The 27,688-nt window shown below is 39.8% G+C and overlaps 1 protein-coding gene across 1 annotated transcript; it reads left to right on the forward strand.

The window, feature by feature from the left end:
- Positions 1–875: 875 nt before the first annotated feature.
- On the forward strand, positions 876–24,560 carry prom1b (prominin 1 b; the record flags this gene model as incomplete). Its single annotated transcript, XM_083935598.1, has 26 exons — positions 876–1,146; positions 10,176–10,237; positions 10,715–10,741; positions 10,845–11,050; positions 13,589–13,709; positions 13,966–14,029; positions 14,120–14,209; positions 15,677–15,700; positions 15,954–16,171; positions 16,298–16,372; positions 16,475–16,538; positions 17,019–17,178; positions 18,003–18,155; positions 18,557–18,680; positions 18,822–18,925; positions 19,029–19,113; positions 19,225–19,371; positions 19,681–19,752; positions 20,537–20,629; positions 20,928–20,945; positions 21,240–21,293; positions 21,626–21,706; positions 22,073–22,141; positions 22,721–22,810; positions 24,191–24,306; positions 24,505–24,560. 26 exons carry the CDS (start codon positions 876–878, stop codon positions 24,533–24,535), a joined length of 2,619 nt encoding a protein of 872 aa, XP_083791724.1. The 3' UTR covers positions 24,536–24,560.
- Positions 24,561–27,688: the final 3,128 nt, after the last annotated feature.

Raw genomic sequence — 27,688 nt, forward strand, 5'->3', positions numbered from 1 at the left:
CTTCTGTTCAAGCAGGTTTTTTTCTGATAAAGCATGATTAATAATGTGGGGGGGGGGGGGGCAAACAGACAGTAGCCTAGGGGCCCCTGACCACCTTAATCCGCCACTGGGTGAGACACTGTAATCTATCCAGGCTAGGGTTGCAAAGGGGCGGCCTATTTTTGGTAACTTGCTGGAAACTTTCCAGACAAAAAAAATGATAAACCTTTTTTAAATTACATTTCAAGGACCTTAAAAGTATTTTCTTAGTATTTAATTGATTTAGTAATTAATGTTTCCTTTTTTTTTAATTTATTTTGGAGATTCTTTGAAGTACCAGCAGTGGTACAAGGGCCGCAGTTTGAGAGCCCGTGACCGTATAAAGGTTAACACTAGCAGTACTTGAGTAAATGTACTCGGTTACTTTACTTGTTGCTACGTAACAGATGACACCTGATTGGACACGGCGGTGTCGCGCGCCACAGAAGAATCACCGGGCGAGCTTTCGGCGAGCACGAGCGTTCTTGAGCGTTTTACGTGCACACGCGGGATTACAGCAGCCGGGCCGGTGAGAGTGAGGACACCGGGATAACGGACTCATCCTCAGCCGTCGGTCCTTTCCTCTACCGTCGAAAGTCTCCGGGAATAAAAATGTCCGCGACGAGTCCGCACCGAGAAACCAGGCTAACGGCTGTTCGAACCTCGACCGTTGGATGTGAAGTTTAAAAGTTTTCATTCGGACGGTTGGTTTGTGAGCTGCGGGGAAAAACCACCGAGGGACGGACAGGTGTCCTCACATCAACAGCCCGTCTCCCCTCTCCATCCCCCGCTAGACTGTAGCACGACCGGGGCTAGGAGCTGTTAACTTTTCTGTTTGTACTGGACTTTTCTGAGCCATGTTGTGGGCGAGGTGGCTCGTCCTGCTGCTCTGCTGGGGGGGCACAAGCGGAGAGCAGCAGGCGGATGAGAGGGACGAGACCCCGGCTGATGGCCGGGTGGACTCCCGCAGGCAGCGGTCCCCTCCACCGGTGGAGCCGTTGGATTTTGGGTTTGTACCGTCGGCGGTTTATAATACCCACGCTTACTTCGAGCCAGGGCCCATTGGGATCCTCTTCCACATGGTCCACGCTTTTCTCTACGTGATTCAACCGAACCCCTTTCCCAAAGGTGAGTTTATCCTTCAGCCGCCTCTTCCTCCTCCTTCACCCATGCCCTTCTTTCTTCCTCTTCACTCTGTTTCTTCCGCTCACATTTATGGAAAGCTAAACATGACTCAAGTCTAAGTAAATAAATAAATGCAGAAATAAATGTTTAAATACTTTCAGGAATAAATTAATAAATGCAGAAATAAATACATAAAAAAAAATCAATAAAAGCAGAAATAAATAAATAAAGGATAAAATACATGCAGAAATAAATAAAAAGATACATGCTGAAATACATGTATAAATAAATACAGGCATAAATAAATAAATGCAGAAAAAAATACATAAAAGAATAAATAAAAGCGGATATAAATAAATAAAAACAGGATAAAATACATGCAGAAATAAGTAAAAAAATAAATGCAGGAATAAATGTCTAACATACAGGAATAAATATTTGAATGTATTTATTTATTTCAGAAATACTTACATAAATGAATAAATTAATGTAGAAATAAATAATTAAATACAGAAATCAATAAATAACTCAATTTTGAAATAAATGAATTAAAAAATGTATAAAATGATGTATAAATTAATTAATTAAAAAATAAATACATAAATACATGCTTTTCATTTATTTCTACATTTTTATTCACCCACATTTACTTATTTCTGTATTTCTGTCTCCATATGTTAATGAGGGAGGAGGTCCCATTTATTCATGCATTTATTGGTTTATTTATTTCTATTATTTCTATTTTTTATTAATTCATTGAGACTTAAGTCATGTTTAGTCCTCCACACACAGGAGGACAAACTGTCAGGGTTTTATGCTTTTTTTCTGGATATAAGTCATTCTGGATAAACACATCGCTTAAATAACTCAATATATAATAAAATATGCATACGTACACTGTAGAATAGGTGAAAAAGTACAAATAATGGTTCAAACTCACCAAAAGAAATACTGACAGGTACATCTATGTTACAATATGACCAGGTTACTGTATACAGCTGCACAGAAACTGCATCTGTGCAGTGTTTTTCAGATAAGCTATGAATGGACAAAAAGAAATGTATGATCTGTAATAAGAGAGTCCATCACACTGCAATTAGGAGATAAAAAGAAAAGTATGAGTGGTTGAGATGCATGGTAACAGTGCATGATGTCATTATGAGTTTTGGATAGCAGCTGTGATAGCAGAAACTGCAAAGCACCAACACCTCACCTGTCAGTATTTGGTTACAATATCAGTATTTTGTGTAAATCTATAGCTAAATTATTCCCAAACTGGGGATTGAGACCTCAGAGAAAACTGAAGGGGTAACAAGATTATTAAAGTGACAACAAAAAAATATTACTGTCACACAAACATGTTTATTCTGACTTTTTCCTTTCGTTTTCCTTCTTTTGTGTGTGCAAACCATTCCACATCTTAAGGTTTCAACAATCAAATAAAATGAGAAGAAAAACTAAGTCTTTGGACATAAACCTAGCAAACTCTCACCTGTGTGGAGGGGTCACAAGTCATAAAGGTTGGAAACCACTGGCCTTAGTGTCTTTCTAGCACGACAAACTCTGACTGACCTGTTTCACGTCATAAATTAAACAACAAAGTCCAAAGAAACATTTAAAACCTCAAAGAGACCGCTTTTGCAGGAACTATTTGCACATGCGGCGGTATCTATATTCTCTCTCTGAACTTAAAGTTGTGACATATCATGGCGGAGTCAACGCATGACTTCCAAAAACCGCTGCCACTGGTTCAAAATAGCATGTGAATGGAGGCACTGAAGCAGGTTATTGGGATCAATAGCTGTCATAGCTCATAAATGATCCTCTCTGGGGCCATGCTTTAACATTATTGAGGTGATTAAAAGGCGATCAGGTCCGTCACTGGATCAATACACTGTATACATAGTGAATGTTGCTCTCTTGGCCACTTGGTGACGTCCAGTCCAGTGATGGATATATAGAGCTACAACCAACTTAAAGGGGTTTGTTTGTTTATACAACTTGGAGTGGTCACGTTGGAGGACGCCATAGTGCAATAGGATTGAAGGTTTTAAGTTGCTGCCATTTTGGTGTCCAGGGTTAGTGCCGCTGGCTGGGTAATCAATTAGCAGATCAGCGATTAGAGGAGGCTTTCTCAGTCACCTGCATCACTGCATAATACCTTAATCCACTGGACCATATGCCGCTACTGCCGGGGACTTTCCAGTATGAATTACTGTCATACACACGCACAGGTAGAGACCACCTGGATGTCATGTCACACACTCCCACATCACATATCATAGACGCCAAATCAAGCATTTTTGTCACACACATCAAACACGCACATATCTCTAGGTTCATTATTACGCTGTTTACAACTGCATTACATAAGACATGAAGTCTGGCAGGTTCAACTGACCGTATATGAACTTAATTATCTAAATTTACTTGTCAACAACAGAGTAAAGTAAAGCCATTAGTTAAATTAGAAATCCTAAATTAACTGGTAAAAGGCCTCACAAGCACCTTCCTCATGTGTCTGTGAATCCAAACACTTAAAGGGATCATTATGACTTTGAGTATTTGTGCATGTTACTCGAACAGTTTGAACATGTTTGCTAAGACAGATGAAACTGTTTTAAACAACGCCAGATGTTCAGTACCTCATCATGCAGTTTACTATACAGGCTTTTGCACAAAAAAGTGAATAAATAAACTCTAAATAAAGTATTTGGTTGGGTTTTACCTCTTAATTTAACATTTCATTGTGCTAATCATAATAGCTCTGGACAACACATTTCAGTATATACCCAAAATTGTACCCAGGACGGGGCAATGTGGGCAAAATCTTCCATAACTCCATAATGATATATATCATGCTATAGCACGTTTTCTGGTACTTTCATGAATAAATAGCCTAGTGTATATGAAATAATCATATGGTGAAGCATATTTTTGTATACTCTTGTGCACTTTTAGTACTTGAGAAATAAAAGTACTTATTCCAGTGTTTCCATGCTACACGAATAATCTGATGTAAAGACAAAACCAGAAGTTTTCAAATGATATTCCCTCAAAATATTTCATATTAGAAATGTCAGTGAGAATGTAGTCATTATTATCAATTTAGACTGTGTCATTGTTTGTCACTATATCTTAATATATGATTTCATCCCATCCATTTGTTTACAAGACGATGAATTATCATATTGAATTATCGCCAACATTTTGTTTTCTGTCTCTCCCCTCTAATATTATACCTGTATGTACTTTTATGAGTATAGAATTTGTATATGAGTTTAGCTATGGACAGTGGTAATTTATTGGATTTTGGGTCGCATAGTTTTACATCCTGTGAAGTTTAGGTTAAAAAAAAATACAACCATAGAATCAAACCAAGTTTTTACCATGAGAAACTCGAGAAGTAGATTTTTGGCAAATAGAGGCTTGTATGCTATACGTCTCCTTATTGTGTGCTTTAAGAAACTGCGGACATTTCCTTTGTGGTACAGTATCTTATCTTGAACACTTGCATCAAATTCTGTCACCCCTTCAAATAATGCTTCCTGCAGTGCGGATGTCCAAGGTTGAGGCGAGGGCTTGCGGCAGGGTATAATTAGCTGTTGCAGAGGTGACTGGGTCGGGGTCAGGGCTGAGGTTGATTTGAAGTTAAAGGGACCATTCATTTTTTAAAGTAGGGTTGTTTGAGGTACTGCAGACCGCCATCCACTGTAGGTAAAACACTGATACCACTGGTACCTCATACAACCCTGCTTCAGTGTTGGGCAGTCTGAGGAGATGTGGTTGATTGGTTGGTCTTGTCGGATGATAATTTGGATTTTATAAGCTTTAACAATCTCACGAAAAGTCTGTGGCAATCAGTGAATTGCTGCTAAAAGAGGCCCTTTATTGGTTCTTGACTTGGCTTCTTCTCCTGAGTCGATCATTCGTCTTTTCAAATCTGCGTGACGTTTGTTTTTATGATGAAGAAGCATTTTGGACTCTTCCTCTGTGTGAGGAGGCCGTGTCTTATCCCTCAGATACACACAGGGTAGATTAGAGGATTAGCATCCACAGGGCTAATGCTAACACTGCACAGCTACTACAGATGGCATTGTCGCACACACACACACACGCACGCACACACACACACACACACACACACACACACATACCGAAAGTGGGTCATAGTCATGGTATTTGTCTGTTTTCCTTAATTACAGTGATTGGAACTAAAGAGAAAGCCAAATCAGTTGTCTGATAAGGATATTTAAGGGAGGACGTCTAGTTTATCATGTGCAGTATTTATGCTTATATGTCAGATCTGCCCAAACAAACAGAGACCTGATGAAGAGCACTGAACTTCTGTGTAACACTTTGCACTTCTGCATCACACATTGCAGCTACCATTCATTCATCTTTCATACACTTTATGTAAATAGCTGCAAGCACATAGTTTTCAAGGTGTTTTCTTGATGGTAAACTGGACAGTATGTCATTTGGGTGTCACTTGTAGACCTGAAAGAAGAGACATGTCAATTACTCGATAAGTCAATCAACAGAAAATTGATGGGCAACCATTTTGAACCTCTATTCATTCTTTAAGTAATTTGTTTTACTTTAAATTTTAGCAAAAATGACACATATTTGCTTATGTTCCTTGACATGGGATAGTAAACTAAATATCTTTCCACAATTTTCTGTTTATAGACCGAACAACCACTCAATTAATAAAGAGAATAATTGGCAGATTAATCGATATCTCTTGTTTTTTGGTATCTAAATTTGAAACTAAATTTCTTTTGGGAAGTGTCGAGTGCGGACTAAAAAAAACACACATAATCCTCTTAGTTCTTTTGCTCCTGCCTCGGCTTTGTAACTTTCTTTAGCTCCTGCTGCCTTAAAAATACATTCTGTACTTATAGCCTCATGTTAAATAGAGTAAAACATACTGGACAGTTAGTCGTATTTAAAGTAACAAACAGTAAGCGCTACATATAACTGTGCTTTGGCAAACATGACTGGTGTCGTAACACCTTTTGAACTGCAGCCCACAACATCACGTCCTATTAACGTTATGGCGTGTACTAAAGATTGTACTAGAGGAGTGACCATGCCTCTTTTAATCTTTAGAGCTACTGCACAAACTCGCGTTGTAACCCCAATGTTAAACTTGTTTCAAAACCATTTCAGTCACGACAATTAGTGGTCTGCAGTAACTTAAAGCAGTGGTTCCCAGCCTGGTGGATCAGGACTTTTCCTTACGTGGTAAATCTGAGGGGAACTGCATAGGAAAGAAAAAATAACACGTTTTGACAAATATTCATGTTTTTTAGGCTTTTCTCTAATGTTTTCTCGTTTCCTGTGACACAGTGGATAGTTCCTCTGCAGGACTCAAAAACCCTCAAATAAAACAATAATGATGATTTACAGCAGGCGTTTGTAATTCCCTTTAGAAATGTCTCAGATGTGAAAATCACTCCCTGGTCTCTGCTCTCAGCTCATTAACACATTCAACCTGTAATGAGGGGTTGAAAGTAGACATTGCTTAATTATAATGAGTTTTCTGCTTGAAAATATAGCTTTTATTTTAGCTAAATAATGCTTTCTTTTCAGCACCATATTCCTCTGACTGTCACTGAATGTAATCTGAAACTTCCATTTCTCCAGCAGTTAACTGTGATTTCACTTGCTTCATCTAAAAGAGGTTCAAAGTATTAAAAGTAATAGTAGTATTATAGTTTGGTTTTAAGTTTTTCTGTAGTTGCACCACTTTCCATGATTAACCAAGTCAAGTGGTTGATGCAGTCGTGCCGATGTCAGCTCCAGCCCTCTGTTTTGTGAACGTGGGGCTGAGAGCGTTACCAGTTATTTACTTTAAATGAGGTCTTTAATGTATAAAGTGGAGATGGTTGTCGGGTTGCATAAGGATTTGTCCACAACTTCCAGTAATCTCCCAGAGCAGGTCAGCATAGGCCTGTAGGTGGTGCGAGCCTATATTTAAACATTGCAGTAAGAGGGTTGTAGGTTCGGACCGTTAACCATCACAACAGTTAGCTAGCTGCAGTGTTTGTTGACATTTTTAGTCTTACAGTAGCCTAAGTTAACGTGTGTGTTTGTTGTGGATCCAATACAACTGGGGTTCTTTACAGGCCTTTTATGATGAAAAAGTAAAGAAACACACATAAAATGTTCAATAACGACAATGATATTTAAAAAGTCTTCCCAACAGACACTGAAAACATGAAAATGCTACGATACTTATGCGTGTGTTGGTACAGAATCATCCTTATTGTTGCAGCAGACACGTCCGTTCAAGTCGGGCAGTGGTCTGTTCATGCAGGTCTAACTCTGTTGGTAGTTTATCCCCCCCTCTTCCTATCGTTTGCAGTAGCTACCTCCTATACTGGGTCACTGAACTAAGCTGTCTAAGCTTAACTGCCCTCCCAGGCTAATGCTAACTAAGTACCTGAGCATGGCAGGTGGCATCGGCATGACTCAGATGTGCTCATATGCTGCATCTGTAGAGTTAACGGAGGCAGAAGTTTTCACCTTACATGACAGACTGAGGACTCCTGCAGGTGAACCGCTTTTCATAAACACTTCTGAGAAAAATAAGACGGCCACCCGGCAGGACAGGAGGGTGGTGTTGAGAGGATTATCCATATGGTCGCAAAACTCCTTTTACTCAGCAGCAAGGCTTATTCTGAGACATTTTTACTTTTAAAGCACAGACTTAAAACCTCACCTCATTTAGAGGCTGTTGCTTGGCAGCCAATCATTCAGTGAAAGAAAACACGTAAAGATCACATTAAACAAGACACTGTTTGGTTGACTGTGTCCAATAAACCAAATGTTAAACTATTCTTGTTCCCATTTATTTTGACAGTAATCAGATAGAGAGCAGAAATGACTAGTTAATTATTTAATTAGTCAAACTTAGCAAAACAAAATTAACCTGCAACTAATTGTTGCAACTTTGTTTCTAATGATGAACCTTTTCGGATTTTATTTTTTTATGTCATATGTTGTAAAGTCCACAAAGAATTTAAAGACCTCGCCGTGGAAAGAAATTTAATATTTCACTATATTCTGACATTTTACTGACAAAAAGATTCAAATCAATTAGCAGTTTAACTGATGATGAAAGTAATTATTTGCAGCCCTGTGAAATGTGGGGAGATGGGTATGACATGAGAGAGCGGATAAACAAACCTTTAGTATACAAAGCATACACAGTAATAGTAATAAAAGTACTTTAACTCTCCTCATTCACTGGAAAACTTTAAAAGTGAGAAAACAGAGGTTGCAAATAAATAAAGTCACACAACATTTCAGTTACATGTGTTTTCTCAACTCACCTGAGGGCCAGCAGGCAAGCAAGAGGCACAATATTTCAGTGTGTGTGTGTGTGTGTGTATGTGTATGTGTGTGTGTGTGTGTGTGTGTGTGTGTGTGTGTGTGTGTGTGTGTGTGTGTGTGTGTGTGTGTGTGTGTGTGTGTGTGTGTGTGTGTGTGTGTGTGTGTGTGTGTGTGTGTGTGTGTGTGTGTGTGTGTGTGTGTGTGTGTGTGTGTGTGTGTGTGTGTGTGTGTGTGTGACAGCTGTGTCAGCATTTACATGCTAAACTGGCTTCCATCTGCTGGTCATGTGCAGTGGCACCTCCTGTACCAACCTGAGGAACTAGTTCCCGTGTCAGCACCTTATTGTTTACTCTTGTTTCTGTGTGAGAGATCTCACAAACTCATGAAACAAACACTGGGGGAAAAGCCTTTTTCATCTATGCAGCTTCAAGCAAGTAGTGCCCAATGTTTCTATAAATGTATATTTGTACATGTCTACATAGTCAGTAGAGGAAGAAGCACTCACGGGTTTCACTTCAGTACCACAGTCTAGAAAAATCCGACTTTTTCAGTCCTGATACAGATATCTGGGCTCTGAGTATCAGTCGGTACCAAATACTGATCCAATACCAGTTTAATCAACACAAAAATGAAAACTTATGCACAAGAATATGTATAATATCTTATCCAACTATCTCATTCTATTTAACACTTGAAACAGCGACTTGTATGTGACCGCGGCGAACACATGAACGCTTAAAGTCCTAAAAATAAAAGTATTCATTATGCGGAATGGCCCATTTTAGAAATATAAATATGATACTACTGGATTATAATTGTTGACGCGTTAATATGTAAGTACATGTTGTAATTGGTAAAGGTGGAGCTAACCACTTCATATACTGCTGGGCAGCTGAATCTATAGTAATATGTACTTTATCATTTATTGGTTGATGGTTGTTGAATATAAGTTATATTTTGTATTCATCTTAACAGTAACCGGTTATTTATAGCTGTCAAATAAATGTAACAGAGTAAAAATAACATTAACGTGTGATATGAATTTGAGTAGAAGTATAAAGTAAAGTATGGAGTACAAGCACCTCAAAAATGTAACTAAATAAATGCACTTACGCGTGTTGTTTCTTTCAGCTGTAGATTTACATGCATCAGTTTGTATATAATAGGTTTTATTTTTTAATGTACATGTTGTCAAATACCCATACTGTACGTAGCATGTACTGTATGAGTTTCTTTGTGTGTATGCATACAGGTGTTGGTAGCATGTGTGTGGCAGAATCAGTGTGCACCTGCTGAGTAAGAGTCAGGGTGAGGCGCAGGTAGGCTTAGTGTCGGCTGACCTATATAAACACACAGACAGCTGGACTGAACAGCAGTCCTCGCTGGCAAACTACACAGTTCAAACAGCTTCTGCAAAAACACACAGCTGCTAGATATGTGAGGAAATACATCACAATATTGTCCTCGGAAATTAAAATATAAGTCCTCATGATCTGTGTTGTCCTCATGAGTCGGCTCATGAACAGATAAATGGATTTTTCATTCAAACGTTACACAGGAAGTGTATATGATTGAGTCATGTACAAGCCATGTACTGACCCTAAAATAAAGTGAGTATAATTCTAGGGGAGAGTTTCTGCAGATGGAAAACTTGTGTACTTACATATCTGTTCTGTTTGTTTTTTCAGATCTAATTATTAAAGTCATTCAACAAAACATGGGTGGAATCAAAATAGAAGAATGGAGAAAGGTACGTTTGATTTTAGTGATATTTGAGGTGAACTTTATGACACTTTACTGATAAATGTGTTTATTCATTTAATACATGTGAAAGATGTTCTTGCAAACTCTAAAACATATAAGTGTTGACATTTTTAATGACATTTTACTGCCTAAGAGTGTGTGTCATTTGAAAGAAATTGCAGACTAAACTATATATTTCTCACATACTTTAAAAACGGAACAGTAACACATCTTAATTATATCATGGCGGTGTGTCTTTTAGGGTTCCCCTGGTTCAAGATTCTGATAATTTTACCATTTTTTATCTTTTTCCTACTTTGCGTTGCCTTCACATCCGTCTTTCATACTTGGAATTTTGCTGCCTAATCTCTCGGCTGTCACATTGACCTTGTTTTGTCTGTCTTTCCCCCCTCTTGCTACGGCTTCGTGTGTGTGCATGTGTGCATCTGCATACATTGGTGTGCACATACTGTGGGGTACACAGCCAGAAAATGTGGTCCTGTTACTACAGGTAAACTCTTCATAACATTGTATTCAAATAATACACTCTGCAGTGTCTCAAAAATGACTATGTGAAGGGTAATGATGATTGCATGAACCCTCTCCTCCCGCAGTCGATCTACTATGAGGCAGGATTCCTCATTTGTTCGACCATCGGCATCATGTTCGTGGTGCTCACCCCCATCATAGGCATGTGTTTCTGTGTGTGTCGATGCTGTGACAACTGCGGAGGGGAGATGCACCAGAGACAGAGAAAGAACGTCGACTGTCAGAGAGGTTTTTACACCGCCTCGCTCATTGCCACGTCCATCTTCATCGCGTGAGTCGTCAGTTTTTATCATTATTGTCTTCTTATTTATCATCATGAGGATTCTTTGTTCTTTCATGACAGACATTAAGGTATTATAAGTGTGCGTCTAACTGCATTCTGATGGGTTGTTGGAAAGTGGATTTTCAATATACTGTGCAGGATACTGGAAAAAGTATTTACATGTACTGTAGACCTCGACATATATTATATTTTTTCAGATTAAGAGAAAGGGGCGCATGCTTTGTTAAACTTCCCAAGATCCCAAAGCAACCTGTACACAAATGTTTTCTGAATTTTAATCCCCCCTCACATCGTAAAATTAAAAAGCTTAGAAGTTAATATGACAAATGAACCACAACGTCCCCGCTTAGAGTCCAGCCTGCATTTTTCTCTCACCATCACTGTGCAATCTGTGTTAAAGGCAACAAACACAAACAAATTACTAAAAAGGTAACTAGCTAGAATGAGCTTTATAAAAACAGAAATGTATCTAAATTATGCAAAATCAAGGGGTGTAAAAAACCTTTATGTTGTACTGTTTTGTCATGTTTGTGTGTATTGATATATCTCGGTTCTTAAAAGATATAAAAGATTTAACTACATCATTGTTGGACTCATAATGGACGGTTTAAAAAAAAAAATCAAAATTGATGCAGCAGAACCAGACACATATTTGCATTCCTTGCCAAAACCTGGCGCCTACATTGCCCATAATGCAACTTGACTGTTGAAAAGTTTTGTAGGAGATTCAGATGTAGTGGAAAATGTAAACTCAAGCCCCTCGTCTCAAGCAGAGACGAGGAGAGGTGTGAACTTCACCTCTTTCTCACTCACGACTTTCTTTTTTATTTTGGATCTTGTAGAATTCTTCAGCTCCAACTAACCTTAAAGTTGTACTCTGTAAGATTTGTATCTGTTTAATTGTCTTTTAAGTTAATATCTATCAAAGAACAAGTTAAAACAAACATAAGACCCACTAATGAAAGTGCCTCTAATTGCCTTTTTGCCGAGTATTACAATATCAGTGTCTGTGGCGACATTCCCTCCCTAAATGTAAATACGCCGCCATGTTAGTGACGCTGCGGTTGGTCTGTGGGCCAGTTATGCTGCGTTCACTTGTAATCCGAAATCGTGAACTTCCAACTTCTGAGTCAGGCTTGTAGTAAGAGTAGAGGTGTAATAGGAACATGTGTGTATGGATTTAAGAGGGTAACATACAGGAGACGGACTGGAAGTAGAGAGGTGAATGTGTTTCAATAAAGTTTACAAAAGAGCAAAAAATAAATAAAAATAGTCATCACACATATTGACCATGAACGTGACACGATGGAGGCTCTGAAAGAACAGGCAGTTACATCTTACTGCCAAAGATGCCGCTCGAAACAACAAATCTCAATTCTTATGGAGTACAACTTTAGTAGACATCACTTTATGCAATTTATAACTTTTGTCACATATGCAGTCACACTCGTAAAGACCCGTAAACAGAAATTAAAAGTGTAAAACCTGTGGAGTTTCCCTTTAACAACATCTGTCCACATGCAGACTGGAACATGTCTGCAGTCTACCTGCTGTGTAGGAAAGTATAGGTGTTGGTCTATATAGTGTAGGTGCACAGTTGCAGAAATACGATCTAAACTGCAGGACAGTCAGGTGTTACTGATATCACTTGGCTGACTGTGAGAGGCCTCTCTGTCTGTCTGAGTGCTCACAAACACACACGAGTACATGAAGCACTTTGTGGCCATTCTGAGGTATGGAGATATTATCTGATCAGGGTCGGCTGTTGTGATTCTTTCATAATCTTTCACACAGAAGATTCTTTCTTTTTCTCAATCTATTGACATTCAATCTAAGCTTTGCTTGAGGCTCGGCAAATGTCTTTAAAAAGGCACAAAATAATATCCAAGTTCAGGAAACATAACAACTTTCGTCAGCTCAGCACCCGGGCGGTCCTCATCGTTCTTCATTGTTTTTAAAAACAGTGAACTGTCAAAGCATTAACCATCCTTCTTTCTGACTTTACTATATTAAGGATGCTACAGCATATAACAACACGAAATGTACAGAATTTCCTTGACAAACCAGGTTAAAACCAGGTTAAGTCAGTATTCATTACTACATGTATTTGTTTTATTTACCAGTCATCAGGTAGATGCATTTCAGTAGAGTGAGATGTTAATTTTCTGAAATATGTTCAAATATTGTGTGCAATGATTGACTGAACATCATGTAGATCTTTCTGTAATCTTTCTCAACTCTTTGTCCGTCTTAAAGTCTTTTTGACACATGTGTGGAATCAAAAACTCTAGACTGTTAAGAAACCAAAGAACGATATAAATAAAGAGATATGTAGCTGAGAAATGTGACTTTACAGTCCGGTCACATGTGAACTCCCAGTGAGGGACTTCTGAGGCCCATGCAACAGAAATACTTGTAACCATGCTGCCCTCTGCTGGTGAATACTGCTCACCGTCTATACTTTACTCATCCTGTACATGTATGTATGTGTGTGTGTTTGTGTGTGTGTGTGTGTGTGTGTTTCAGTGTGGGAGTACTCATTGCATATGCTGGGAACCATAATGTCAGCTCCCAGATTAAGAACACTCGGCGGTTCATCAACACCAACATGAGAGACCTGAAGACATTTGCAAACAACACACCTGCGGTATGCCCTCTCTCTCTCTCTCTCTCTCTCTCTCTCTCTCTCTCTCTCTCTCTCTCTCTCTCTCTCTCTCTCTCTCTCTCTCTCTCTCTCTCTCTCTCTCTCTCTCTCTCTCTCTCTCTCTCTCTCTCTCTCTCTCTCTCTCTCTCTCTCTCTCTCTCTCTCTCTCTCTCTCTCACACACACACACACACATATATTCCTATGTAAAAGACATAAACATTCATGTTTGAATGTGCAGTGTGTCTTTTCTGTTGCAGCAAATTGAATACCTGACAGCCCAGTACACCACAGCAAAAAACAAAGTCCTGTCAGACCTCGACAGTAAGTTGAACTGTTTACATGCAGTATTTGTCTAATTTATGACCGTATCGTTGTCATAAATCCGCCTGATTTTTCTGCATTTCCTGACAGACATCGGGCCTCTGCTGGGTGGGAGGATCCACAGTCAGCTGGAGAAAGAGGTGGTTCCCTCACTGGACACTGCGCTGCGAATGGCAGGAGGTAACACACACTCTGTATTAGCGTCTGTTAAAACCTCCCGTTCAGCTCAAACAGTGAGATGTAGTATCACAGTGCAGTGGTGATGCTGCGGAGCTGAAATAATATCTCCTCTTTCTGTCGCCACATCTGATTGCTCATATTTATTTCTAAATTCAAGGATAAACCTCTTCAGCCATCAACTACTAAACTATAAGATGCTGTTAATGTTTTGTGTTACATAAGATGCTCAGAAGTCTCTAATCAGGCCAAACGATACTATGTTGTTTAATTCACGAGTAGGTAAGTAGGTAAGTATGGAATTAAATTTGAGTAATTTCCAGGTCTGGATAAGTTTGGAAAAAGGGAAAAGAGTTAATTGTACATCCCTACTGTTCCTGTCTGTGGTGTTGCAGGTTCACAATTATTAATTTCACTTTTTAAGCATTTAGTTTGGATAAAATGTTGTGTGTTGAACATGTCTCGGTTTAGAGTTCATTCACTTATATGAGCTACATTATGTTGGTAAAAATGTCTTGTAATTGGCAACATAATGGCACACATCAGATGTCAGAATTTAACATACATGTTAAAAGTGTGATTTTAAAAACATTTATTTACATAATAAGCATCAACAATCGGTATTCAGATGTTTAATATTGACTGAAAAATCCTCAGAGAAGTCTGAAAATTTGAAATGGAAAATGTGAAGAACCCTGAATTCAATACAAAATACCTTCACATTGCCGGACCATACTCAGCACAGGAATACGGTCTGGCTACAACGGCTCATTATTCTGGGATAAATGGGAAAAAACTCTGGGTTGTTTGTATTATTTAAACCAGGGGTGTCCAGCCCTGCTCCTGGAGAGATACTGCGCTGCATTTTTTAGGTTCTTCCTCTACTCTAACACGCCTAACACACTAAAGATTTGCTTGTTATCCAACCCTTGGCTTTACCTGCTTGATAATGAGTAGGTCATTAAAGTCAGGTGTGTTGGTGGAGGGAGAAACCAAAAACATGCAGGGCAGTAGCTCTCCAGGAGCAGGGCTGGACACTGCTGTTTTAAACCAGTTACAATCGTCTTGGGCGGTGCTCAGGCACGGATGCAAAATAGATTAAAAAAATAGATAAAAAATAGATAAAAAAATAGCGGAAGGGTATATATCCCAGCCAGACTAAATACAAAATAATACACTTTGATCATGTTGAATGTTTCTATGAACTGATATCGTAAAGCAACCCTTATTTTGCTGAACTAAAAATCAAACATTGTGACACCGTTGCAACATATATGTACTATGTATGATTAGATAAATGGATTTTGTGATGCAGAATGATTTACTTTGCACAGTTTCCTCTCGTGTGGTTTTATTATCATCCCAATGTATCTTTAAATGGCTTATTACCATTCCATATCATACCTCCTTACCATTTATTTAACTTTCCTTTCTCCTTTTTGATTTCTTCACATTTCTTTTTATCTAAAGCAAAAGTTGAGAATGCCATCAAAGGTAATCAGAGCTGATCAGAACCACTGTTGTACCCTGTAAACGTCTTCTATTGTGGTTTTCCTTTGTGGATTGTTTATCTGTGGTCAGTGTTATCGTAACAGTTTGGATAGTTCTGTGGTGGTTGCGTGACTTGTGAGTGTGTATCAATATAAACCGTATTAGGCTCAACACACTGTTCTGGATTATTTTAGTAAAAGTGTAGTTTTTGTTTCTAACTTTTAATCCGATATCCTCTTCCCTCTCTCTCCTGTAGCTATGCGTGAGACCAAAGAGGCCCTAGAGAACGTCAGCTCTTCTCTGGAGGTTCTTCAGGAGGGGACGGGGAAACTTCAGGCCAGTCTATCGGGGGAGCGCGCCTCTCTGTCCAACACCTTATCGGACCCTGCCTGCACTAACGGAGCTGTGTCTCCCACCTGCAGCTCCATCCGCTCCACGCTGTCCCAGCTGGGAATCAACGCTGACTTCTCCAAGGTAAAGAGAAAGTAAAGGTTCTCCGACACTTGAGATAAGAAACAAAACCTGGAAATGAATGGAAATGAGTATTTTGATTGCAGTATCTCCATATTTACTCATCTTCTTCCTCTTTCTGTCTGTCAGCTCCCAGATGTCAATCACGCCTTGACCAATGTCAATACCGTCCTGAGAACTGACCTCAGCAACATTGTACAAAAGGTTAGTGTCTGTCTCGTTAGGCAGCTCGCTTTTAACATCCTTGTTAAAATGAAATGGTATATTTTTCCTAATCATCTTTTCTCTGTTACGTTCCACCTCCAGGGTTACTCATCATTTAATGATACACCAAAACTGGTTAAAGACCAAACTAAAAACATTGTCTCAGGTACACAAGAGCGTGTGTGTGTGTGCGCGTGTGCGTGCGCGTGCGCGTGCGTGTGTGTGTACTGAATGTATGTGTATTTAGTTTGCCTAACAAATATAGTTATTTTCCCTTCTTTGAAATTGGTATCGCATTAAATCTGACTGTAGTCTTTCACTTTTTCTCCTCTCCTCTTCACCTGCGTACTTGTGAATGATGAAACCACAGCACTACCTCGTAAGTCCTTCTTTCACCCTTTTCCGCCTTCTGTTAGACCCCCCTTTTCTCATTGTTGTCACCTCTGAGTTGACAGGCCTTCTAATTGAAATTAAAAAACAAATGCACTTATTAATTTTGCTTTCTGATTATTTTCTTTGTGTGTGTGTGTGTGTGTGTGTGTGTGTGTGTGTGTGTGTGTGTGTGTGTGTGTGTGTGTGTGTGTGTGTGTGTGTGTGTGTGTGTGTGTGTGTGTGTGTGTGTGTGTGTGTGTGTGTGTGTGTATAGGAGTAAAAGGCATGCTGGATAAGATTGGCACAGAGATCACCAGCTTCTCCAAGATGTTCCCAGTGGAACCTTCTCTGGCCAATTTCACCATTTTTCTCAACCAAGGACAGAAAAGCATTGAGTCCTATTATCCACAGCTTGACCAAATGGATTTCTACAGGTTTGTGCATACGTGTTTGTCAGTGTACAGGTGGTGGGAACAAAGAAACACACATTACATAGTCACATTATGGGGGCAAACTTCCCATCTGAGGGACAAGAATTGAGCCTCCACAGGGTTAACTAATTCTTTTCAAAATGGCTGTTATCAATATTTTTATAATTACAGTGAATACATGCATTTATTTTAGTGCTCCCCTGAATCTCTCATCAGCTTTACAGAGCTTTATATTGAGTTTCAGCTCATTGTTTAGCTGTTAGGCCACATCATTCGTGTTTTGGTTCACTCTCACCGCTCTCATAGGGTTGTTTTCATCCGCAGCAGGCAGCTTTTTTCATCAAAAAAGCTCTAAAAACCCACTGAAAATGACCTGCCCAGCACCAGACAGCAGGCAGACACGGTTAGCGACTAGCTGTTGAACATAGTGGAGCATTTAGCAGCAAAGGAGACAGATATTTCCCTTAAGAGTTGGTGGACTTACATTTACCAGGTGGCCAGAAACACACACTTTAAAAGACTGATAATGTAGCTCTGTGTCTGTGTAAGTAAGCGGTTGCTATAAAATCCTCCATATAAACTTATAAAGTGGATAATATGCCAATGCTGTGTTTCCACTGCCTCCAAGTGAACCAAAAAAATCAGCTGTTATGAAAATGGTTATGGTTAGTTATGGTCAATACATTAAGTCTGTGTGTGTGTGTGTGTGTGTGTGTGTGTGTGTGTGTGTGTGTGTGTGTGTGTGTGTGTGTGTGTGTGTGTGTGTGTGTGTGTGTGTGTGTGTGTGTGTGTGTGTGTGTGTGTGTGTGTGTGTGTGTGTGCCGCAGGTGGGTCGGCTGTGTGGGGGTGCTCTGCATGGTCGTCCTGGTCCTGGCCTTCAACACCCTCGGTCTGCTGTGTGGCACCTGCGGCTACGACAAGCAAGCTACACCAACAACACGCGGCTGCCTATCAAACACAGGCGGCAACCTGCTAATGGCGTACGTTACCATACCAATGTTCCAACACTCAAACTGCAGGGGGCCGAGTCTGAAATCACTCCCTCATTCACACATTCAAAAGTCTCTGTATAATGCACACTAAACAGTCACAGTAAATAAAATGGCAGACAGTAAATGTCGTTCACTATTTAGAAAATAGAAAGTGAGTTGAGACGCTGCGTAGACTATAGATATTTTGACTTTAAAAAGTTACAGATAGGAAGGTCTAAACAGATAAAATATGGCCAAAGCTCAGTTACATACACTCTAAGGTCCCACCATTTAACATTTATACAGCTTTGTCCCTGCTGAATAATGTATTTAGCCAGTTATTCTTAGCAGATATCCACTGATATTTCTGTGTATTTATGTTTCACACACTCTGCCTTTTGCTCTTTCAGTGGGGTGGGCTTCTCTTTTATCTTCTCCTGGGTGCTGATGGCCATCGTGACCACTTTGTTTGTTGTTGGTGGCAACGTGGAGAAGATGGTGTGTGAACCGCTCGCCAACCGACAGCTATTTAAGGTGCTAACAACAAACTCTCTTCCTCCCTGATCTTATTTACACTCTCCTCTCTCTGTGTGTTTACCTTGGAGAAAGTTTTATCAGTGCAGGATCGTGTTGCATAATTGACAACACTGTGTGTGTGTGTGTGTGTGTGGGTAGATCATAGACACACCATTCCTGGTTCATCCCCAGAAGAAGAACTTCCTTCCTGGGATGCTGTTTCAGAATCCGAACATTGACTTGACTTTGGGAAGCATGTACAGGTAAAATGCCAATTTACTGTGTGTCTAGTTCTTGATGTCCAAAAAAATTAATTCACGCAATGAAAAAAACAGTTTCAGTGTGTGACCATGTTTTGTCTCGTAGGGACTGCTTTGAGAACAACGGTCTGTACCATTCTCTGCAGCTGGAGACAATGTTCAACATCAACTCCTTCCTCAACAGAACTGTGGTACGTGTCAGTTTACTGTGTAAGAAATGCTTAAAAAAATGTGTGTTACTGATGAATTGGTGGAGCAGGATGAACGGTAACTTACTAGTTTATATGTGCGTTTCACAACAGTACAACAGGGATCTGGCCAAAGTGTTTGAGAGTGTGAAGGTCGATCTGCAGGACATCACGCTGCTGGAGCAGGCGGGCAGGGACAACCTCATCAACTTTGCAAACTCTGGGGTCGGACAGATCGACTATGAAGCCTTCCTGGCTGAGGTAATCTGTGTCTGTGTGTCTGTGTGTCTGTCTGTGTACAGTACATTTCTCCCATATGGGGACAAAAAGCAGGAATAAATCGTTAAGTTAATAAAAACAGTCATAGTTTACAAATACAACTGATGCATCACAGTTTAATTTTGAACGCTTATTCTCTTGTAAAAGAAGATACTGATACAAACATAAAATGCTCTCAGCATGAGAAGAAGATAATTAATTTTGAGCAGGCATTTTTTAGCTTATTCTTATTGAGATTATGAATTAAAAACTTCAGCATTCATGAGCGAATGCCTTGTTTTGTTGTTTTAGGTAAATAAGGGAGTCACTCTCGTGGATCTCCTGTCTTTCTCTACTGACCTGGAGGCTCAGGCCGACCAACTGGTGAGTCTCATCATAATCGTACCGACAAGTTACAGCAACATCATGACAGCTTTTATCATTCAAATGTCAAACTCGTACAGAAATATGATTACAGTGATGTTTTACACACACATATGCAGTAAACATTGCTTTTTAAGTATCATGCAAGTTATACTTACAGTTCTGCAGCCTGACTAAGATGAGGAATTTAGCTGCAGGGACCTGTCACATTTAGTTTCCATTCAAGTTTAACTTATGCTGCTAAAGTATTTAGACCCAGGCAGTTGACTAGAGATTATTGCGTATTGCCTTTTTTCATTTTAATGTATATTGACATGATAAACTGTAGGAATGAAGTAGAAATATTCTTAAACCAACAAGCCCAAATCTAAAGTTGGACAGCCTCTCTGGAAAAGGATTTCACTTCATGCTCAGTCGGTCTGAACAAGCTGTCCATTCACCCTGAACACACACACACACACACACACACACACACACACACACACACACACACACACACACACACACACACACACACATTTATGGCACATGCATAAAACATAGTACAGGAACTGTCCCATTTAAAGGCACATGGGACATGCCACAGAAAGATTAGTGTGTGCATTTATTTCTACAGAAGAAGGAATAATAAATAATTGAGTTAATATTCATTACCTTATTATCCTAAATATGTAACTACAACAAACTGTTATATCATCTCCTTTCTGTGTGTGTGTGTGTGTGTGTGTGTGTGTGTGTATGTGTGTGTGTGTGTGTGTGTGTGTGTGTGTTTGTTGGTTTACAGCCACGTGGTGCACTGGAGAACGCACTGAAAGGACACGCCAGCAGTATCAGACAGATTCACAGGGAACAGGTGGTTCCAATGGAGCAAGCAATGGTAATCACCTCTCCCATGAAACACCTACCCTTCATACACATGCACAAGCAAATATCCAAAACATGTGTTTCTTCTTCTGACAAAGTGTTTTATATAACATGAACACTCTTGTGCACTCTTGTTCATTTTAAAGCTTACTGTAAACAGCTGACATATAAAACTGCAGATAAAGTGCGACAAAATGTACCTGAATTCTACAAACTACATGAAGAAAGTTTCACATTTAAAGAAATTTTGAGGAAAAAATAAATTAAATTGTTTTCTCTCTTCTTCCTTGTCGTTCGTTTAATGGTGACAGAAATATGTCAAAGCGCGGGTAAGCCGCAGTTCATACACTGCAATGTGACGTGTTATTTGTGCGTGTTTGTCGTAGAAGTGTCGTTAATGTTGTGACAGACGTGACGTGACGTGACGTGATGTGACGTGACGTGACGTGATGTGACGTGACGTGACGTGACGTGACGTGACGTGACGTGACGTGACGTGATGTGACGTGACGTGACGTGACGTGACGTGACGTGACGTGACGTGACGTGACGTGACGTGACGCGATGTGTTTGTTAATTAGACATGAGACATTTAGACTGTTTTTGTTTTTGTGCTCACACAGAGCACACTGAACCAGAGTATCAAGCAACTGCAGAGGATGTCCAGCGACCTGCCGGTGAGGAAGAAAGAAATCAACTATTAAAACACAACAGTACTGTTTTACTGTTACTCTATTGTTTTATAGCCGTGGTTTATTAAAGACAGTTTACTTTCATATTGACTGATCAACAACAAGACAGGAAACCTTGTAAGATTTACGTTCACTGATTCACTTTTGCACTGAAAAACTTGATGGAACCATCGTTTGTTGTAAATACGATAAAGAAGAAGTCTACGAATCGAACAATGCAGAAAACTTCTGTTTTATTAACTGAACTTAAAAAACAAACTATTAACAATTACTCTCCAATTGTCTCATAAGAACAAAAGAATCTCTCTGTCTTTTAGGTCAAGGTCACAAATGTCCTGAGTGCCATCGATGCAGCAGAGTACCTCATCTCTCACAACGCCTCCCATGTGGTGAGACAGGTAAATAAAACAGCAAATACGAGCAATGAACAATATGTAACTATACTTGTTGCTTTAAACTGGTCATTCAGATGATGATAGATGGCGTTTTGATCTAAAAAAACAACCAAATTTTCATCAATTGCTCGGCTCAACTTTTAAACCAGATGTTTAAATAACCTTTAACCCCTTAACAACATCGGCTTTTATTCCGAGCTTGATTAACCTGAGCAGAAACACCACTACAATAGAAACTCTTGCTTAAATGTATGAAATGACTCAGTGTTTTATCTTACCTTAGTAATCCACAGTAACCCTCAACCCCCAACTGACTGCAGTCACACATTTGCAGACGTGTTTTCCTCTCTCTCCTCTGTCGGTGTGTAGGAAACAAAGGGCTACACAGAAAACTTGGTGGGATACTTCAAACAGTACACATTCTGGGTTAGAAACTCGGTGAGTATACTACCATGTACACATAATCATCATGTCTCCTTTTAAAGATTGTGGATTCATATTTTACATTTAAGACATTAGGTTTCCATCCACATATTTAAATGCATAAAAAAAGTTAAAATTCAAATAAAAACCAACACAACAGACATGACCAAGAGAAACCTGATATTTGCGTAATAATAGTGGATGGAAACGTGCCGAAATTAGATTTTTTTTAAGCAGATTTTTCTGAAAATTTGTTTGACGTTTTCTCTACATTTGGATGGGAACCTAGCTAGTATGTCAGCAGAAGGGAAGAGAGTAAATTTAAGGTTCAAACTGCTCAATTACAACCCCAAAGGACAAATGTTCCTGTACATGAACAGTAAAACTCGAGCTGCACTCTTTGAGTCAACGTGATGTTCAGGGTTTCTCAGCCCAGGAAGCCACTTTGATTTAAATTAATAAGAAGGTTCAGGAGAGATCATCTTTCCACTGCTACACCAATATACTCATCAAGTCATGGTTTTACGTTGGAGGTCATTCATACAAACACTGTAATCTATATTTTTTGGGCTTTTGGTGTATTTTCCCTGACAGTTGACTTCAGAGGTGGCCCAGTGTAAACCCATCAGTAACCTGGTCGACAGCATGGAGATAGTAGCGTGCACCTTCATACTCGATTCAGTGGTAAGGAGACAGAACATTGTGGTTTGTGTGTGTGTGCGCGTGTGTGTGTGTGTGTGTGTGTGTGTGTGTGTGTGTGTGTGTGTGTGTGTGTGTGTGTGTGTGTGTGTGTGTGTGTGTGTGTGTGTGTGTGTGTGTGTGTGTGTGTGTGTGTGTGTGTGTGTGTGTGTGTGGCAGGCTGCTGAGGTGCACTGACTCCTTTCACAGCTGTATGTACAGTACATGTCCCCTCGCATGTATTTGAGTCTCCACTAAAAATATAAACGGCTCTTTGACGGTTTTAGGGAGCTCTGGGTTCTCTGGAGCAGTGAAGACTGTGGAGTCATTGGGCCACAAAAACGAGAACAGCATGTTCTCAAGTCTCCAACACACTCGCTCACACACACAGGGATGAGATAGGGTCTGTTTTGAGGCAGGACGGGGAGGAACATACAGTACACATACTGTAGATTCTTCCCCGTTTTCACTCCGGCCCCGAGGAGTTGTAAAATTTTATATTAACATATCAGCTATATATCGTGTGTGAGTTTGTGAGTTTAATGAGAGCTCAAACAAGCCAAAGACTGTAGTCAACATAAACAGAGATTTTTATATATCAGCACTCCAGCATGGAGCTGTATGGGCTGCATGCACACATGTTTATATGTATATGTTCGGTCCCATCTGTGCCTCAGAATGTGTACATTACTTGTGCATCCATGTGCATGTGCCTCTGTGTGAAATCTGTACGCTGCAACTAACGATTATTTTCATCATCAGTTGATCTCTTTTCTTTGTTACTCTTTTAAATCTTTAGAATATGAAAATGGAGACTAAACAGTCCAAAACCAAAGGATATTAAAATACCGATCATAGGGAAGAAAAAAAATGTGTGTACTGTATAATTACCATATAGTACTATTTTATACTTATACTGGCCTACATTTCTGATGCAAATATTGATCTTTCTTAGTGCACAACAAGTTATTTTACAGATTTTACATATAAAACATGTAATTGGTTAATAAGTTGTCATGCAGTGATTGATAAAACGAATCAACGCTAAAATAAACCTCATGTAAAGATTAAAATACTGGTGAAAATGCATCAATCCTAATAATCCATTCGCCCGCATGAGTACTTTTACTATTAATACTTCAAGTGCATTACACTGTGCTACTGCTAATTTTTACTTACGACTTTAAAGGATCTCAATACGTCTTCTACCACTGTATTTGAGAGGCTGAGAGCGCCTTCAATGATTAATTCATTTACAAGTTTTCACTTTAATGACAAATTAATTAAGCACTAAAAATCTGTTTATTTTAGAGGGATTACTGTGTGATTCAAAGAAAAATTAACTGGACAAAAGAGGTGAAAATGACGTGTTAACATGTTTTTCAGAACACCTTCTGGTTTGGTCTGGGAGGCTGCTGCATCCTTCTGATCCCCAGTATCATCCTCTCCATCAAACTGGCCAAGTATTACAGAAGGATGGACACAGAGGACGTCTTTGAGGAGTGAGTCCAAACACACGCACACTTCGCACATACTGTAAAGGCTCAGTCAAATCTAGTTAGGTTTGCTCGTAGTTTTTCTGAATCTTTTCTGTAGATCAAAACGAAATTAATTAATCTTTTTCTCTCCTTCTCTCTGTCATTATCTCTTTCCATGGCCCTTTTGATTTTCTCCTCGTGTTGTTTCCGTTTTCTCTCCAGCTGCTCTTACCCGTGGCTTGTTGCTCTTTGATGTTTGTCTGCTATACGTGCATCCTACCATCATCCTCCGTGCGCCCACTCCCCCTTTGATACGGGATTCTTTGACTTTGGATCTTTCTTACTTTTTTTTTCATCACAAATCACAAGCATGGTCTTCCTCTCTTACCCTGGATCTTCATTTCACCATCTTCTCCTGCGTCTTCTTCCTCTCTTTTCGACCTCGACTCTGAGGATCACTCCATCCTTGTTGCTTTCAGCGGAGTCTTCGAGTTCTCTTTCTCACCTGTCCGCCCTCGCTCTTGTGTTGCAGTATGGGTAATACAGGTAATCACGGTGAACAAGCGTGCGATATCCACGGAGACCTCGCTGTGGTCAGGTACGAGCGGTGTCTCTGCTTGTTTGCATGCCGCAGTGTTAACTGGTGGAGGGATGTTTTTGAGAGTGGACAGTGCAACATTTCTCCACAGATGTTGAGTTTATAAAGAATTTCCCATATGTATATATATATATACAGTATATATGTGTGTGTGTGTGTGTACATGTAGCTCCCCTTATAAAGACACTCTGACCCGGTTTCCTCGGGCCTCTGCTCCCCCGATCGACTACGACTGGTGACCTAAAGGAACTCGTCGATGAGGTACTGATCGTCGGTTATAACTTACCCTCATCTAACAACAATTAAAACCATCTCAGAACCACCAGCCTTTTAATCATCATCAACGTCTTGATATTTCTATCTTTTCTTGTCTTCTTCATCCTTCCATCCGTCACCATTTCTTCTTTTAAACGCTGACGCCCGTTCAGACATTGGGGGCTCAGAAATAGAAAAGTTGCACATGATGGAGTTCAGCTGAAAAGACCTTTATACACCTGATACGACGACTGACTTTTGTGTTTGTCCTTGGACGTCCTGCAGGGAGAACAAGCAATTTGTGGTTTTAAAGTGGTCATTTGTTTACTTGACGTGCTGTTGTGTGTAAATCTGAAGTCATGTAGGAAATGGAGCAAATACTTAAACATAAAACATCGTGTCCTGTAATGTCAGTTAATCCTTAACATTCTTTCTTGATGGAATATCTGATTATCCTGATATTTTTGCAAGATTTCAAGTAAATGTTTTGCAAAGAAAAGTATTGATGGATAGAGGATACCATCTTGTTGATGATACCACCCCAGGCAAGCCAATCACAACATTTTATCTCATAAGGGGTGAGTTTTTATCACAGACTGTATAAAAAATGGACGTAGCATCTCCGTCGAGGTCCTTTGTCTCAACTTGATCCAGTCGTCCTCGCCTACAGGAGTCGCCATCTTGTCAGAAGTTGCCTCTGCCTCATTTCCTCTTACCAAAAAAGGTCATGTATGTGACGTTGGGGGGAGGGAGATACGTCCATCTGATTGACGTATACCTGCGAGGAGAATTGAGGGCCAGAGGCTAACTGTCACTCAAGAGGCCGTGCCTCTAATTATTCATAAACTTTAACCTCTAATAAAATAAAAATTAGCCTGGTACAAAAATATTCACCTCCACGTCATGGAGATATGAGCTAAACATACAGACTAGAATGTTTTTTTTGTACCAGGCCTTATTAAGGTTTAATTATGCTGTGAAAACGGCCTTTTTAACATGGGGGTCAATGAGAAACTGCTCTATTGTGCAAACTGCCTCTAGTTGACACTCGGAGAACTGCAGTTTTTGGCACTTCCATATTGAATCAACCAGGAAGTTGCTGTGGTGGGAGCTTGGTTTTGGTACAGTGGCCGACAACTTTGCAACCCCTTCGCTCTCCACACAAAATACGTGATGAGGCCATTATGGGCTCGAGCTCCCACGTGCTATGGACACCATGGTGAGCATGAACAGAGTTTACTAAAGATGAGCGTTGTGGAGGCATCTTTTAAAACAACCAGGATGGCAGAAACAGAAACTCTCATTCACACACACTGATGCACCATCACAGCTCATGTCTGCGTCACATTTTCCTTTGCCGTGATTTGATGTAGGTCTGTCCAATTTCAGAGGCATTTTGTTCTACAGCCCTTGGAAATCGCAAATGAAGTGAGAGGATCCAGACTAACTCGCATTTCTGATTTGGTGTGCCGACATCAGGCTGCCATCTTGTGCCTTTGATTAAAACAATTGTGGGGAAAAGAACTTCGATTCTCTGCCCAAACCGGATTTTTTTGGGCCGTATCATAGCTCTATCCCTAAAATAAATATTCTTCTTCCTCCATTGACCTCCTTGTATATTTGTAGATTTTCACAAGATCATTTCTACTCATATTGGTTTATATTTGCACAAACATGCTTTTGCCTCAGTTTGAAAACAATGGGAGCCTGAATGGTTTAGAAAGTGAGACACGGTCGGGAACAGGGAGGGAATGACACGGTTTATTTAATACATGATATGGTGTTATCTTTAGTAACTAAAAAGGCATCATCCACTTCACCAATAAGCAACAGAAGCGTAACTCTACATCTACATCTGTACTTTGTTTCCTCCATCCCTCTACAATCTTATCACAGAAATGGCAGTGGCAGTTTATAAGTTACAAAATGTTCTCCTGCTAATGCTTTTATTTTGGCTTTTCTCTTTTCCCACAGCGGGCAAGAGAGCTGGAACTGATATTTTATATCGAGGTAAGTCATCTCTCCTGTCTTCTCAAACACATCTCATCATGAAAAAGAAAACACACAGTGACGACTCCAGGTCATTTCTGACGTGACCTTTCTTATTGCAGGATCCCTGGACTCTCCAGCTCACCCATATAGATCTTGTAACACTTCCAAGGACCAAAGCGAAGAACAACAACCATCAGGAACTGTGTGGTGAGGGCGTCCCACCCCCCAGTACCCCTTCACGCCATTTGACATGGACCTCAGATGCCAGCCAACTGTAATTTATCAAGTGTTCTCACGTACACATCAGAACCACAGCCGTCCTTTAGTGTCTCAGACTACTACAACTACCAGAGCGATGTTTCCGCATAGCTAGTTTACATCGACTGTAGACGATACATTTGTTTGTTCTTATGTTATCAGTTTTAACATGGTGACACAAGTGTACATTTTTTACGCTTTCAAAACTTTTGAAAGTTTTATATATTTTTGTTAATGTTTGTTTTATAAGAAGTAAGTCTTTTTTCTTTTTTGTAGAAGTAGCTCTTTTCTTTCTTTGTCAAT

Source organism: Echiichthys vipera, assembly GCF_963691815.1.
Source record: "Echiichthys vipera genome assembly, chromosome: 2".
Classification (NCBI taxonomy): domain Eukaryota; kingdom Metazoa; phylum Chordata; class Actinopteri; order Perciformes; family Trachinidae; genus Echiichthys; species Echiichthys vipera.